The 17,559-nt window shown below is 46.6% G+C and overlaps 1 protein-coding gene across 3 annotated transcripts in view; it reads right to left on the bottom strand.

Annotated features, from left to right (window-relative positions):
• Positions 1-4,315: 4,315 nt before the first annotated feature.
• LOC127582913 (sorting nexin-11-like) overlaps positions 4,316-17,559 on the bottom strand; it is a 92,041-nt gene continuing 78,797 nt past the window's right edge. For 2 of the 3 annotated variants that reach the window (XM_052038561.1, XM_052038562.1), the window contains exons 7-8: positions 7,440-7,649; positions 4,331-6,120 (exon numbers count right to left, since the gene is read on the bottom strand). In XM_052038561.1, the coding sequence (XP_051894521.1) occupies positions 6,030-6,120; positions 7,440-7,649 (301 nt within the window). In that variant the 3' untranslated portion in view covers positions 4,331-6,029. Of the gene's footprint in view, positions 6,121-7,439; positions 7,650-17,559 lie in introns of all 3 variants that reach the window. The other variant, XM_052038564.1, reaches the window with a different exon arrangement.

Here is a 17,559-nt window from a genome sequence, read left to right as displayed (position 1 = left end):
TTGATGGATAAGTGATTATGACGTCTTCATCGTAGGTCTAATTGCAAAATAATTTCCAGTTGATTACAATGAAAATTCTCCAGCTAATTTCTATTATGCAGGATTAACTGGCAGGGTAAACGGGGGAGCAGAGCTCACCACACCGATGTAGCATGGTGCCAGTCCTCATGTTTTAATGTGGAATTGTGCAGAGTTTACAGCACGATTGGTCTGGCTGCTCCATGCTGGTGTTTCTGCTCCACTCGAGTGTTCCTCCTCTTGTTATCAGCTGACATCTCCCTCAGTGTTTATTCACCTTCCCTTGTGGAACAGCTTCCATCATGTTGCCACTCTCTGGGTAGAAATGTTCCTCTTGAATTCCCCATCGGATTTATTCGTGACTCTCCCTTAGCTTCCATTTCTCTCACAGTGGGAACATCTACTCTGTCAAACCTTCTGTGAAGTTAAACAGGACCTGCCGTGAAGCCTTTCATTTCAAATGCTCTGTTACCTGCATCTGCAGATGTAGTGAACACAGATGTAGAACAGGACAGCACAGGAACAGACCCTTCGGCCCACCATGTCTGTGCCAACCATGATGCCAATTTAAACTGCACGTGGTCCATATCCCTCCGTCACCTGCCTGTTCATGTGTCTGTCTAAATGCCTCTTACACATTGCTATCGTACCTGCCTCTACCATATCCCCTGGAAGGGTGTTCCAGGGACCCACCACACTCTGCGTAAAAAAACTTGTCTCGTACATCTCCTTTAAACTTTCCCCCTCTCACCTTAAACCTATGCCCTCTAGTATTTGACATTTCCACCTGGGAAAAAGACTGACTGTCTACCCTGTCTATGCCTCTCATAATTTTATAAACCTCTATCAGGTCTCCCCTCAGCCTCCGACCCTCCAGAGAAAACAACCTGAGTTTGTCCAACCTCTCCTTTTGGCTACTACTGTTTGCCGCTCTGTGTCTCTGTTCCTCCACCCACGCTGTGTCAGGCTTGGATTTGTATCACTCCCATCCCGGCTTGTGTTCGAACTGCAGAATGAATGTCTGTGGAATTGCTACTCAACAGTTTAACCCATCACGTGCCATGTTGCTGCCCTAAGCCATTGAAAATGAAGTTACAAATGCCACACTCACACCCGTTAAGTGTGATGCTGTGCCACACTCACTTCCTGTGTCACACTGTGGTACAGCACACAAACAGGCCCTTCAGCCCACCACATCCCTGCCCACTCATCTACACAAATCCCATTTACCAGAACTTGGTCCGCAGCCTTCTGTCCCTTGACAATCAAGTGCTTGTCTACATACAGTTTCCGTGCTGTATGGCTCGAACGCTTGGTTGGAGCAAGCTGTGGAAATGTGGCTGCAGTGACCTCATGGTCCTGGTGTGGGCAACTCTTGACAATGGCCCTCAACCCTGCTCCACACTGACTACGGCGCCTATATTCACCGTTAGCAGTGATGCGGTGGAACTGGGTCACACACCGTGGGTAGGTAGCGTCTCCAACATTACAACAACGTCCAGGATTCATTGGCACTGAATGACTGTGGGAGAGAGATCCTGGGGACATTAATTCTTTCAATTTCATTGAACTCTTTATTAGCCGTATGATAAATATAGAAGATGGTGAAACAGTTTGTTAGGTGCCGAAGATTCTAGGATTCTCTCCGGCAAGAGAGGATGCAGAGGAGATGTACCAGGATGTTGCCTGGATTGGAGAGCATGTCTTGTGAGGATAGGTTGAGTGAGCTAGGGCTTTTCTCTTTGGAGAGGAGGAGGATGAGAGGTGACTTGATAGAGGTGCACAAGATGATGAGGCATAGATCGAGTGGACAGTCAGAGACTTTTTCCCAGGGCGACAATGGCTAACACGAGAGGGCATAATTTTAAGGTGATTGGAGGAAGGTATGAGGGGGATGTCAGAGGTAAGTTTTTTTACCTAGAGAGTGGTGGGTGTGTGGAACGCACTGCCGGCAGAGGTTGTGGGGACAGATACATTAGGGACATTTAAGAGACTCTTAGACAGAAAAATGGAGGGGTCTGTGGGAGGGAAGGGTTAGATAGATATTAGAGCGGGATAAAATGTCGGCACAACATTGTGGGCTGAAGGGCCTGTACTGTGCTGTAATGTTCTATGTAAGAGTTGGCAGTCCTTGGCATAGTGCCAAGACCTCACTCACAAGCATAGCTCAGAGCATGTCTGTCATACTCAATCTGCAATATACAAATTGGTTTATGGTTGACATAACCTATAAACATTATTTAGTGTGCAAAGCCAACCCTATCTCCAGACTCCTCCTGCTGAAGGCACTGACTTGTGTCAAAGGTTATGGGGAGAAGGAGGGAGAATGGGGTTGAGAGGGAAAAACAAATCAGCCATGAACGAATGGAGGAGCAGAATCGATGGACTGCATGGCCTTATTCTGCTGCTGTGTCTTATGACTCCCCAACAACCACCCTACCACCCCGCCCCCCCCCCCCCCCATTGTGCTCCTTTGGTCTCAGTCACCTCCCAGAATAAAGGCCAAACCAATGCTGGGAGGCAGGGGGTGGGGGTGGTGTGGGGGTGGGGGGGATAAGTGTCCACTTGCAATTTCACAATATTTGAAGGTTAGTGCGCAGGGTTAAAATCTTCGTGTGGGATTGTGTATAATTTCAGTTTATGTTTTTCATGTGAATGCTGCTTACCTGATGCTCTGTGCCCGTGATGCTGCTGCAAGGAAGTTTTTCATTGCACCTGTGCACACATGGACTTGTGCAGATGACAATAAACTCGACGAAGTGGATTTCTTTTGAGGAGCCAGGACAGGCGTAACTGACTGAATGGACTTCTATGCTGGCAGATTCCGTGATTTCCTCATCCCCCTGCTGGCTGGCTGTTCCAAGATCCCCTGACAATGTGAAGGAAAGCAATATCTTCCTTGGTGCCTGGACAACGTTCCTTGTGAAATCAAAGGCAGCTCACCTGGTCAAAGTCATTCATTTACTGAGATGCTGCTAGAGGGTCCGTGTAAATATACTGGAGGGCATGCATTTAAGGTGGCGGGGGAGGAGCTTAGGGAGATGTGCGGGGCAAGTTTTTTTACACAGTGGTGGGTGCCGGGAACGGGCTGCCAGGGGTGGTGGTGGAGGCAGATACGATAGTGGGGTTTAAGAGGCTGTGAGACAGACAAAGCAGGGTGTGACAGACATGCAGGGAATGGAGGGATACAGATCATGTGCACGCAGAAGGGACTTAGTTTAATTTGGCATCGTGTTCAGCACAGACATCATGGGCCGAAGTTCTCTGTTCTATATGTTCTTTCCTTCGATCGATATATTGTACTCTAAGAATTCTGTGAGAAGCAGAGTGAAGGCTGAAGACACTGGGATTCTCCATCTGGCAGGTTTCAGGGAGCTCAAATCCACCTCGTGAACTCGGTCAGTGAAATAAAAGCTCAAACACTGGCACCTCATACACCAACACCACCAGTGACTGGGCTCTCAGAAGGAGCTCAGGGTCACAGTGGGACAGGAGCAAGGTAGAGCCCACACTGACCATGGGAGGGAGGGAGAGCCCACACTGACCATGGGATGGAGAGGGAGGCCACACTGACCATAGGACGGATGGAGGGAGAGGCCACACTGACCATGGGACAGAGGGAGGGAGAGGCCACACTGACCATGGGACAGAGGGAGAGCCCACACTGACCACAGGGACGGGACTGCCAGGGCCAACTGTTTAACTGGTACATGCTGGATTACAGAGCTTTGACTGGAGGTTTCAGCAGCGGTGATGCAATGTCAGGACGCGAGTTATTGGGGGAGTGACATCCAGGTGTCAATGGAATCGGACATTGGAAGGGACAGGGGAACAGGAGCTAACACTGACACTTGCTGGTGACCAAAGTTGACTTTCTAAGCTGAAGCAGCAAGTCAACAAAAGATTGTAACCTGGGAGGTAATGAGGAGGAATGTGGGCTTTGGGTGGAGGTGTAAAAAGCTAAGGGCATTGGATCAACCACCAATTCCAGATCTCTCTCGGCTCCAGTGCAGTCAACCTCTGGAGCAGTCCTGTTGGGTGGGGAGATGCAGGATTTGGACCTAGCGCTGGTGAAGGAATGTCTGCAGCACCGTGGAGAATCAGGAGGTGCCCAAGCTCCCCATCCTGCAATTTCTACAGTCCTGTCCTGGGCAGAACAGATCACAGGACGGGACGTGTTGTCTGAGTAGCTCTGCCAAGTACAGGCAGTGCATTCTCCACACAGTACAATCTGCAGTCACGGTGCACCGGCAGTGCTGGGAGTGAATGTGGTGCCAGTCAAGTGGATCACTTTGTTAAATATTTGTGCAGGTTCTTTTTATTTAAGCAGCAGACTCATTCTCTGAAACAAAACACAGAAGCAGCATTTGTCTTCCACACAATTACAGTTGTAGTTGGATTAAACTGGCGATACCTTGTCAGCGAATACTGTGGATCCTTTTATGGATTTTGGTACAGTCTAGTTTGCTACAAGCTCTGTTGAAATCTGCTGAACTCTTGTTCAAACTGAAGAGGTGCATCAACCAGATCCTCCGTTGTGGTGTTTTACAACTCTACTTAAACTTTCATTTCTTCACACGATCGAAGAGTTCCAGGTGGGAAGGGAATGCAGCTGGTTCAGCAGAAACCAAGACAGGCACTCCCAGTACGGGACTGTCTCCTGGCCAATACAACCAACCTTACTAATGCCTTTTATCATATATTGTTTGTGGGATCTTGCTGTGTGCAAAGCGCCTACTGGGTCTCCTACATTACAACACTGACTACACTTCACCGGCTGCAGGGTGCTCTGAGACCTGATCTTTCTTCTACCAGCTGCCCTCTGTAGACCCAGCAGTGACAACTTGTCTCTCTGTTGTCCACATGAGTTCAGAACTACACGAGTCTTTGTGCTTCCAGTCTTCAAAGAGAAACAAAGCATTTAGCAAACAGAAGGCACCTCAAAGTGATTTTGTAAAATATCGTTCCACCTCACCCCCTCACACACACACACACGCACGCACGCACACACACACACACACACACACACAGTTGTACAGGGTTCAAGCATTTTACATTGCTAAACTCACAATTAGCTTCTCACAAGAACAGACAACTTTAATGCAACACATTTCAAGGTATTTCACAGGAACGCTGTTAACCTGTCATGGGATAGGAGGACAGGCAGCCAAAGTTTGGTAAAAGAGGTAGATTTCAAATAACAGAGAAACAAACCGGACTGCAGATGATTTCAAACAATGTCTGAAAGGGGTAGTGAGAGGCGGGGTGGTGTGGGGGGGAAATTCGGAACGTAAGGTCTCTGCAGCTGTGGGCACAGACATCAGTGGAATGATTCACATCAGGATCCATAAAAGCTCAGAACTGGAGGAGTGCAGAGATCTCAGTGGGTCTCTGGGCTGGAGGATTTGACAGCAATGGTGGGGGTTGGGGGGGGGGAAGTGTGGTGGGAGCTGAGCACATAGATGAACGTTTTAAACTGGAGGCATTGTTGGACCAAACCAGAGCCCAACAGCGAGAATGAGGAGTGCTGAGTGAAAGAAATGATGTAGGGGCGGGTCAGCAGGATTCGGCGTGAGCTGGTGTTTGCAGAGGGTAGAAGGTTAGCGGGAGTGTTCTGGGACCGTTCATCTTGGGAGGTGACAAAAGCAAAACGTCATCCTCCCTGGAATACGGGGCATCCGGCTTGTATGGTACCTCTCCTGGGAACTCCTACAACCATCACAAGCAACCTGCAGAAGAAGACGTTCTGGGACTTGCTGCAAATTCCTTCCCCAACTACTTTTGCTCCTCTGTTACTGAGACAAATGAATACCAATCAAGTCATAGTCAGTTTCCCAAGGTAACAGTCCAGTGTTTCAGTGCTGTGTTTCTCAGGGTCACACACACACAGCCGGTGTTTAATCCAGTCAATATTTTAAGTCTTTTGACAACAAGAGTGTCAGGACATCACTGCAGTCCGACGACTGGGGTGGGTTCACAATCATGCAGAATATTTCATTCCAACATGGACCTCATGTCCTTCCTGAGGCAGCTGGCTCTTCCAGAGACTCAGAGATCTCTGACGTGCTTTTGATGCTGTTCTCCACAGTGTGACAGGGTGAGCTAAACACAAGCAAAGGGCAAGTTAGTTCCTGAGACTGGCATCAGATAGCATGCAGCACTAATCCACCACAGATAACACGCACTCAGCTACCGGGCTGCAGTGTGAAAGACTTTAAACGAAGCTGCTATTTCACCACCCAGAGAGTTCCAATAAGACAGTTGGGTGCTTCACAGCGACTACACTTCAGATGTAACCTCCTTGGGACATCATAAAGTCATGACAACTGCCTTGAAGTTGTGAGACTTTCTTCCTTTTTGTCCATTAGGTGGAGAGGTTGTTCGTTAGGCTGCTGCCTGCCTGTGTCAATGTCTCTAGGATGGGGCAGATACCACCTATCGCTCATCTGGGTTGCGAGGCATTTGGTAGCTCAGTGGCTAGGGTGATGATAGTGGTCATGTCCCACACAAGAATCCAGAGTTCAAAACACAACAGAATGTGCAGAACTTGAATTCTTTTTCGGAACCTGAAATTAAAGTAGTCATAAAATTAGGATTGTTTTAATGACAAAACATGTGCATTAGGGGAGGAGCCTGCCTTCCTCATCTGCACTGGTCTGTAACTGACTGATGCCACGTATTGACTCTGACCTGTTCTGTGAAATTGCTCAATAAGTCTTCAGTTTTTTCCTCAGGTTCAGTGCTGGCTCAGTCCACTGTGTCCTCAAAGGAACCTGTGAATGTTTCCTTGCACAGTGCACCACACACATGTTTATGGGTCTTTGGAGATCATAGACATCCTTGGGAAAGAGGAACTCACTGACAGTGAGAATCGGGGAGATTACTGCTGATGTAAACTCAGTGGATAAAACTAAAACACTATCCAATAGTACCTTCAGCACAGAATCCACAGGAATAAACCTGGACTTGGGGATGCAGAATAGACAATATAACATCTTCTGCCCATTATATGACCTGTCCAATTGACTACAGTCTGTGGAACTAAATAACAGCCGGGTGTGGGACGCAGATAAACTGCTGGAAGATGCTTCCTTTGACTCTTGCTGCAACAAAGGAAATCACTCTGCCCACTGTGGGTCAGCTTTCTGAAAGAGTGATTCAATTAGTCCCCCTCGCCCATCCTCTCTCCCCACCCCACCCCACACCCCCGAGAAGGTCCTTCAAGTACACAATCCACTCCCCTGTTGGAAGTTCTAGGTGGACCCCTTCCACAGCCCTTTCAGGCATCTGTGTTACCACACCCAGAACGTCGCACTAAACAACTCCTGCTATGTTCCTGGTGATGGATGGATTGAATCCACGTGTACACATGTAACATATCACAGGACAAGCTGCCGTAGCAACCACAGGACACGGATCACCTTTCACACTCGTAGCCAATAGGCCCGAGCGCCTCTGCCTCCTCCCCGCGCGCGATGCTCTTTCCGCATTTGGCACTGTTCAGGATGGCTTCGTTGACGGAGAAGGAAGTGTGACCCTGAACACAAGCCTCGATCTGAGTTGTTGACAGCTGTGTCTGAAGGAAGAGGTGGAGCTGACTGTCGGACAGAAAGATTGTAGTGTGCAGAACCCTAAAACAACAAAAGACTTGCATTTATATAGAGCCTTTTATAAAATGAGTACATCCCAAGGGGCTTTATGGTCCATGAAGTGCAAGAACACAGAGACAGGAGCAGGAGCACCTTTGAGCCCAATCCACCATTCATCACAATTGTGGTTGATCTTCCACCTCAGTGCCACTTTCCAGCACCGTCCCCATTTCCTTGAGCCCATTAATGTCCAGAAATTTATCCATCTCTGGTAAACGTCACCAACAACTTATCCACATGGATACTACAACCAAGAAAGCGCACCAGTGCTTCTACTTCCTCAGAAGACTAAGGAGATTGGGCATGATACCGACGACCCTCAGCAATTTTCACAGATGCACCACAGAAAGCATCCTATCCAGATGCATCACAGCTTGGTATGGCAACTGCTCTGCCCAAGACCACAAGAAATTGCAGAGAGTTGTGAATTCAGTCCAGTCCATCACATAAACCAGCCTCCATCTATGGACTCTTGTCTACACTTCCTGCTGCCTCAGGAAAGCAGCCAACATAATCAAGGCCCACTCCCCCACCGCCACATTCTCTCTTCTCCCCCTCCCATCGGGCAGAAGATACAAACGCTAGAGAACCCGTACCACCAGGCTCAAGGACAGCTTCTATCCCACTGCTATAAAACTCTTGAATGGAGCTCTTGTACAATAAAGATGAACTCTTGATCTCCCAATGTACCTTGTCATGGCATTTGCACTTTATTTGTCTATCTGCACTGCACTTTCTCTGTAACTAACTATAAGACTACATTCTGCATTCTGCTTTTTTTTTGTTTTGTACCACTGCCTGGATGACATGCAAACAAAAGTTTTTCACTATCTTGGTATATATGGACAATAATAAACCAATTACCAATCGCCACAACAACTGAGCCACAGCCCTCTGGGTTAGAGAACACCAAAGGTTCACCACCCCTGAGTGAAGAAGTTTCTCCTCGCAATTTGAAACAGCCAATTTGTTCTGAAACTGTGACTCATGGTCCTAGACTCCTCAGCCGGGGGAAATATCCTGCATCTACCTGCCAAGCTCATGAAGATTTTTGTTTGGTTCTTCTCAGTCCTGTACCATGGGAAGTGCAAAAGCCAATTTGCGCACAGCATGCTAAGACAAACAGCAATATGATTACAACCAGGTAATGTGAATATAATTGAGTGATAAATTTTGACCCGAACACCAGCAGGAACTCCCTATCTCTTCAAAACAGAGATATCTTACACCTCCTAGAGAGACAAGCGTTCAGTTTTAAAATCTCATTGAAAGATAGAACCTCTGGCACTGCTACCAGACTGAAGGTTAGTGCTGAAGTATCTGGTGCTGGACTTGACCCCTCTAACTGAGAGGGAGCAAACCGCCCTTTGAAAGTACAGAAGTTTGCAGCTTGAGTAATGCACATGTTGAGGGAAGGTCTCCGTTCCTGCACTCCCTCATTTGGGGTACTGTTCCATGACCATTGCAGCACCAATGCCAAGAGACTGTTCTGTGGATTTGTACAGAAACTGTGATCCAGAGCTCAATTCATGGAAAGCAATGGAAGCAAGTTCAACAGTCTCAGCTGAGGATCTGAGTAGAGGTGATTAGAAAAAATTAGCAGAGCAATGGAGTAACAAGGGAAAGGGTCTGATTATTTTCTTGAAAGTGCGCAAGGGCTGAATGCATCGTGTCATTCAGTGTGGTCAAGATTATGAAGAAAGGAACAGAAATGACGCTAATGGGGTGAGATAAGGTAAGTTTGTGGGAGAGTGTACGGAGTGTAACATGGGTAACAAATCACATTTGTTTATTAAATCTGGTTCTTGTCACTTTGCTGCATGTGGGATCTTGCTGTGCTCACCCTAGCTGTGGAGCCGCTTCCATTACAACAATGGGAACACGTTGAAGGTCCCCTCCTGCCCTGCAGGTCTTCAGAACTTTTATCACCTGATGATGATTTCCTTTAGCAGACTAGACAACTGCTTCACCAAGCACCTGCACTCTGTCCGTAATGGCCATCTGAAGCTTACATTTGCAAACCATTTTAATTCCTATTCCCACACCAACCTTTCTGTCTGCCTCCCCCACTGCCAGGGTGAGACCCAACACAAACTAGAAGAACAGGACCTCATATTCCACCTGGGTAGTCTACAACCCAATGGCATGAACATTGAATTCTCCAGTTTCAGGTAACCTGCTCCATCTCTGTCTCTCTCCTTCCGATCTCCCAAGGTCCTCTCACACATGCTTCTTTCCAAACCCCACCCGCCATCACCCACTTTCCCCTCCCCTACTCCACCTGCCCTTCACCCACACACTCCTCCCACTGGGTCCCCTCCCCCCCCCCCCCCACTGTTCCCATCTGCCCTCCCCACCTCCCTTATTTGCTTCCATGCTCCACCTTCCTGTCCCATCAGATCCCACCATCTGCAGCCCTGTGTTGCCGCCGCCTCTCACCTCCCGGCCTCTGTCGCCATCCCCACTCCTCCCTCTCCCACTTGACTCCATCTGCCAAACAACATCTCCTCACCTGGATCCATGGGAAGACAAGATATACTGGAATATGTATACTTATCAACTGTGACTGTAATATGTATGATCACTTTTTTTTAAAGAATGATCTAGCTGTGAAAATGAGAAGGAACAAGGCACTTTGGTTCACGGTTGTTTGACACTACAGATAATGGATAGATCGTGCTGATGGCTAGCTGGTGGTGTCTTGAGTCAAGAGGCCTACAGTAATGCTCTGAGCTGGGAGTTGGATATACTCCTCATCTGACACCTCAGCTTTACGTTAATCACGACTGCTGCATCTAAAGCAGCAACCCTCATTCAAAATGGTGGCAAGTGGTTTGTTTTCTATAACTTTAATTAACATTGATAGGAAGTCAATGGTGCCAGAGTGTGGTGAATCACTGCAAGCTGCTCTCTACAGATCTATTCATTACTTTCATTATAATCGTTCTATTCCTTAAATCTAAATTCTATGACTCTAAGATGACCTGGCACCTTACTGTCTGCCTGCACTGCACTTTGTCTGTAACTGTAACACTTTATTCTGCATTCTGTTATTGCTTTTCCCTTGTACTGCCTCAATGTACTAATGTGATAAAATGATCTGTATGGTTGGTATGCAAAACAAAGATCTTTCACTGTGTCTTGGTACATGTGACTATAGTAAACCAATTTACCTTTCACTTGCCAGTTCCTGTCTCACCCCTCCCCCTCAGCTCCTTATACTGGCTATCTCCCTATTAAACTGTCAGTCCTGATGCGGAATTTCGACCCTTTGCCTCCACAGATGCTGCCTGTCCTGCTGAATCCCTCCAGTAGCTCGGTTTCCACCACCTCCAGCCTCATGTGTCTCCGTGATTTTCTGTACATGCCATCTCCTACTCCCACTGCTAGGGTGCTCTCGAATCTACCCCTAGATCTACGGATATTGCTGGTGTGCAAAGAAAAAGCTGGAAGATCAAGACAGTGGAAGGAGATGCTGATGAAATGAGGTAGACTGGGAAGAGGCTCATAAACATCATCATGGACCAATCAGACTGAATATCTTGTTTCTCTGAGTAGATTCCATAGAATGAGACATAATACAATGCAAATAAAACTTGACACCCAGCAGATTTGAATGCAGTGAATACTCTGAGCATCTGGTGAGACCGCTGCCAGTTTCTGAAAAACTGCAGTGGATTGGCATCAATAAACAGAAATCATGACCTTTATATGCATTATTTCTGAGGAATTATTTTAAGGTAAGTAGTCGAAAGTTGAGTTTATTGTCATATGCACAAGTACATGTGTGCACAGATGCAATGAAAAACTTATTTGCAGCAGCATCACAGGCACAGAGCATTAGAGGCACAACGTTCACAAAAACATAGATTAAATATAAATTATATAAAATTATACAAGAACACAATTCAGAACAAATATCCTGATGCAGGGTTTCGGCTCAAAACATAAACAATCCTTTCCCCTACAGATGCTGCTCACCCGAGTTCCTCCAGCAGATAGTATATTTTAAAGTAACCCTTGTCCGTGGAATTGCACTGAGGTTTTGCTGTGAATGCTGTGGATTTAAAGTGAGGTTTGTGCTGAGCAGCTGAATTAGCAGGGCTTTTCTGCGTAAGGAAGGGCACCAGGATAATGTAAAGAAGCAGAGCAGTACCTGGGTATAGTCCCACACTCCTGACTTGGTCTGCAGAAACAAACATGCATATTGCCCACTTCTGTCAAACTCAAAACTGGAAGCAAAATTGTGAATGTGTATAGATTTTTACCGCAATGACCAGTGACTTCAAAGGTCTTCTATGAGATATGTATGAAGACAGGGTGGCAAGAGGTCAGACAATACACCTTTCAACAGCATACTTTGCAACAGCCTACACATCAGTATTTAGTTTAATAAATTCACAGCATAAACAATACTCAGGCAGTAGCTGCTGCTCACATTTCTCCTGTTGCCTAATACATCTCCGCTAAACCTACCTTTGCTCCATCTTTCGCTTTGCGCCATCATCCCTTCCTCCCCACCACAGACCAGCCCCTTGCTTTCCCCTCTCTTTCACCTTTCCCTGCCTCTATAATTGTGACACCTTCAACTACTTCCAGTTCCAACGGAAGATCACTGGCCTGACATGTCAACTCTCTCTCTCTCCAAAGATGCTGCCAGACATCTGGTTTATATTTTATTCAGAGAAGCTAGACAATTTTGTTCTCAAATAGATGTGGAGAAATTGAGCAGACTGACACTTGACGGTGGCAACAGGATAGTGAAGAAGGTATTTGCCATGTTTGCCTTCATCGGTCAGGGCACTGAGTACAAGAGCTGGGACATCATGTTACAGCTGTACAAGACATTGGTGAAACCACACTTGGAGTATCGTGTGCAGTTCTGATCGCCCAGCTATAGGAAGGATATCATTAAGCTGGAAAGGGTGTAGAAAAGATTCATGAGGATTTACTAGGACTAAAGAGCTTGGGCTATAAGCAGAGACTGGATAGGCTGGGACTTTTTTCCCTGGAGCATAGGAAGCTGAGTGGTGACTAAGGTATATAAAATCATGAAGGACATAGATAAGGTGAAGGGCATAGATCAGGACGAAGGATCTTGGCCCAAAATGCCAACTGTCCAGTTCCCTCCATAGATGCTGCCTGACCCGCTGAGTTCCTCCTGCATTTTGTGTGTTGCTATCATTAAGACAGATGAGCTCGTCCCTATTATATTCCTGTTGGTGATATCTTGCTGTGAGACATACCTGCTGCATTTACTAGAGATCAACAGTTGAAGAAGTACTTCAGTTGTGAAGTATTTCGGGGCATCCTGTGACCGTGAAAAGCACAACATAAAGTATGTGCCTTTCAGGAAGGAATGTGAACATACAGACATAGCAAGAAAAATAAATTCCAATTCCGGTCCTTCCCATACACAATTCCCCCGGCAGGGTCAGCAGCAGTCACAAGTTACAACCCCTGGTCTAACTTTTATCAGACCAGTCCGGCAGAAGGTGGAGCAAATCTGCCTGAAACCTGCTTATATCAGATGATAAAAGAATGAGTTAGTGTCAGGAAACAGGCAAGGGAGGAGTGTCCTGATTATTAGGCCCAAGTTATCTTGGACCTTCAGGGTAATTGTATTAAGTATATAGTTTCAAAGTCCATGCACATAATCCACATTTAAGCAGAAGATTTAATGTCCCCTTCAGTCTTACTGCTCTAAGTATTAATCTACTGATGGGAACTAAGTACTCAGAGAGCATGCTATCAAGTGAGCCCAGATACACTGCATTCTCTAGCTACTGGATCATTAAGCCCTATTATTTTCCATTTCCTCTCCCCTATCCAGTAAATGCTCCCTCCTATTTCTCCCACTCCTGACTTTGCTGACCCTCTCTAGTCAACTTCCATTGACCTTTCCCACGTGACTACCCACTGCTTGTAAGATAAGATTTCTTTATTAGTCACATGTACATTGAAACACACAGTGAAATGCTTCTTTTTGCGTAGAGTCTTCTGGGGGCAGCCCACAAGTGTCGCCACGCTTCCGGCACCAACATAGCATGCCCACAACTTCCTAACCCGTACGTCTTTGGAATGTGGGAGGAAACCGGAGCACCCAGAGGAAACCCACGCAGACACGGGGAGAATGTACAAACTCCTTACAGACAGCATCCGGAATTGAACCCAGGTCGCTGGCACTGTAAAGCATTATGCTAACCACTACACTACCGTGTAAAAGTAGAAAGGAACATCAGTAGCTATTTGACCACATGAGCCACACAGGAACACATCCAGTGGATGCTACTGGATCACTACTGGTAAGGAAAGCTCAAGGCATTTCTCTCCTTTATAGCTCAGGTGTTGTATCCCATTCATGCCCAGCTGAAGGCGAGGCTAATGATATGGTGAGTCAGTTGCCAAACTCACTACTTCGAATACAATTGTACAGGATGCTCGTGAGACCACACTTGGGAGTACTGTGCATAGTTTTGGTCCCCTTTAGGAAACATTGAGTGCAGCCCAGAAGAGATTCATGAGGCTAATTCCTGGGATAAGAGGGTTGTCCTGTTAAGAATGACTAAAGAAATTGGACCTATAATCTTCCCTCTTAGCCCTGGTGCAGGGTCTTGACCCAAAACGTTGACTTACACTTACACCTTTTGCCTCCACAGATGCTGCTTGACCTGCTGAGTTCTTCCAGCATTCTGATTTTTTGTTCCAGATCCTAGCATCTATTTTGTCTTCATTGTCCGAGGAGTTGTGATTAGAAATGAACACAACAATCATCAGTGCCGAACTTCTGTCCTTATAATGAAGAAAGGTCAGTGATGAAGCAGGTGCCCTGTCACACTGCCCTGAGGAACTATTGCAGCATTGTCCTGGGGTTGATTGCAAAAACTGCAGCAACCTTTCAATGACATATGTCTCCAGTCATTGGAGTTTCTCCCCCAATACTGAGAAGATTGATTTTTACTAGGTTTCCTTGGTGTGGAATATCCAGCTCCTGATCGTTACAAATAGGACTAAAGCTGGAAAAGTTTATGTGTTGTGGCCACTGGGGCTAGATGTTGGGAAAAAGTCAGTTTGCGTAACACAGTAACTCCTCAGGATGGGGCCAGGAGCAGACAGAGTAATTAAGAACATACTGATTCAAGGATGCAATGGGATTCTGTTATACAAAACATCAACCAAATATGTTTAGAGACTGCAGCAAAAACACTATTTATTACTTATACAATGGGAGCAAACTCTTGCCCAGGAGTAAGCCTTGTAAATCTTTGAGATAGTCCTTTTTTTTTATGGGCTTGATTTGCTGGAGGCTGTTACTTCATAGGGTCACTGAAGGACTCTGGGCTGCCTGCTAGGCTATACAAGAACTGTACAAATTTTCTTCCAAGTTTATGTTGGCTTTGGCTGAGGTAACAGCTCTCACGGGATCGAGAAGTAGAACCAAATCACAATGCAGTTGTGTTATATATAAGGCAGAAATTCAACCAGCTTCGCATACTGCCGAGGATATTCAAAACAGTACAGCACCACTGAGTACCTTTGTTTAAAAGGATATAGTAATCTGTTGGTCCCATCAAAGGATCAACTCCACCCCTAATCACTGCTGAGCACCTGTGTGAATTACATCATTCCAAGGCACGCTAAACTCGACGGACATTGAGAAATGGTATGGAGATTGCAAAAAATAATTACAATATGTCAGCTGTTTGAATGTTGGGACAATGCTAACTGTGTTTTGCCTAAATATTCCAATGATTCTAGTATCTAACCAGTTAAACTTGTTGCAACACACAAAATGCTGGAGGAACTCAGTGGATGAGGCAGCATCTATGGAGGGAAATGGACAGTCAATGTTTCAGGTCAAGATCCTTCATCTGGACAGACCTGAAGTGTTGACTGTCCATTTCCCTCCACAGATGCTGCCTGACCTGCTGAGTTCCTCCAGCGTTTCATGTGTTGCTCCAGATTCCAGCATCTGCAGTCTGTGTCTCCAGTTAATCCTGCTATTCTTCTGCTGAATGCAACAGCAAATGGCTATCTCCAGTCTGTACCTCTAAAAGGGAGTTGTACTCTGGCAGCAGGGATACAGTGAAGAATGCCACAATGTGGGAGAGCACAGGCTCCAAGGTTTTTGCATGCTGTGCTGTAGCCTCAGTAGAGGATGTGAACGATAGTTTCTGTACGAGGATCTAAGGTGCACATTTAATGGATATAATGTGCCGACCAGGTGAACATTCAGAAGATAATGGAAGCCAATAACGATGGAGGTAACCACTAGGAATCAAGAGGGGTATTGTGCATTGCGGTTATGTTGCTAGACTAATAATCCACAAGTCTGGAGTTACAGCCAGCAAATAGACTCAACTCTCACCTCAATAGCTAGAGAACTTTCATTTAGTTAGTTACAGAGGATAAAGTAATATGGAACTTAAGAAAACAATCCTTGTAATGGTGACCATTAAATCATAGGATTGCTGTAAAAACCCACCTGGTTAAACCCTTTTTAGTTCACTCATTTAGGGAAGGAAATCAGCAATCCTTACCTCTTCTAGCCTGTGTGTGGATCCAGAAGCTTTCAAATGACCCAGCTCACCACAGTTCAAGAACAGTCAGTGATAGGCCTTCCCAGTGCTGCTAACATGTCCTGAAAGAATAAACACTCCATTCACCTTGGTGGAGTGCTGTAAGAAGCTTGGTGACATCACAGGAGTGGATGAGGTTAGTGACTGCTTCTTCAGGTGCCATATCCAACCAAATGTCCTATGAGCATCAGCTCCTGCTCAGTACAACACACCCACATCAGTCACCCTCCCCTCTTTCCCTCATTCCTGTGGCCCCCTCACCCCTTCTCTTTCCCCTCCCCCACCCTCATGACCTGGCCATCTATTCCCCACCTCCTTCCTTTTATTCCATGGTCTGTCCTCTCCTACTGGATTCCCCCTTCTTCAGCCCTTTGCCTCTTCTACCTATCACCTCCTTATATCACTCCCTTTCATCCCCCTTCCCCCACCCACCTACCTTCCCCCTCTCACCTGGACTCAACTATCACCTGTCAGCCCGTGCTTCTCCCTCTCCCCGACCTCCTTATTCTGGCTTCTGCCCTCTTCCTTTCCAGTCCTGGGAGGGTCTTGACCCGAAACATCGACTTTTTATTTCCCTCCATAGATGCTGCCTGACCTGCTGAGTTCCTCCACCATTTTGTGCGCGTTGCTCCAGATTCCAGCATCTGTAGAACCTCTTGTGTCCCCATCAGTCACCTGTCAATAATCTCTATTAATCAGGTCTCATCCCTAACAACCATGTGCTTCACTCCATATCATCACACTTAAACACTGCTACAAGCTTCACACCCTAACCTTGCACATTTCGCCAGCTCTTCAACCATGGTGTCCACATCGTCCAGTCAGTTGCACAATACTCAGTGATTTGTTTCCCTCTGCCTTGCAGGACAGAGTGACGCACAACAGAAGGCAGCAGGAACTAAGTGGAGGAGGCACGACTGTGTCACCTGCACCCCCCCCCACCCCCTCAGAGAGGAGACATTATAGGGGCTGCTGTTCCTGTGCCTGAGGCCAGTGTCAAGTCTGAAACCACTGAAGGTGACGTGACCCTCATGCCTTCATGTATATCATCTCCCCCTCAACCCACCCTCTTGTGATTTACAAACTGAAGATATAATATTCCTCTGCCTACATCACCCCGCCTTGTCCCCACCCACTACTCCACAACATAGCCTTACACCCCAACAAACCTGTACAAAGAACAGGGGGGGGGAGAAGAAAGTGGATGGAGCACTTCCACTGAACTTGGGCATAACAAAAGCACACTCACCCTGGTCTACCCTATAAAAGCGTACTGACTAATATTTGGAGATCAGTCCCAAAGTTGGAGTGAC

This window comes from Pristis pectinata, chromosome 25 (assembly GCF_009764475.1).
Source record: "Pristis pectinata isolate sPriPec2 chromosome 25, sPriPec2.1.pri, whole genome shotgun sequence".
Lineage (NCBI taxonomy): Eukaryota > Metazoa > Chordata > Chondrichthyes > Rhinopristiformes > Pristidae > Pristis > Pristis pectinata.
Note: the sequence above shows the minus strand (reverse complement) of the source record. Positions and strands in the feature narration are given on the sequence as shown.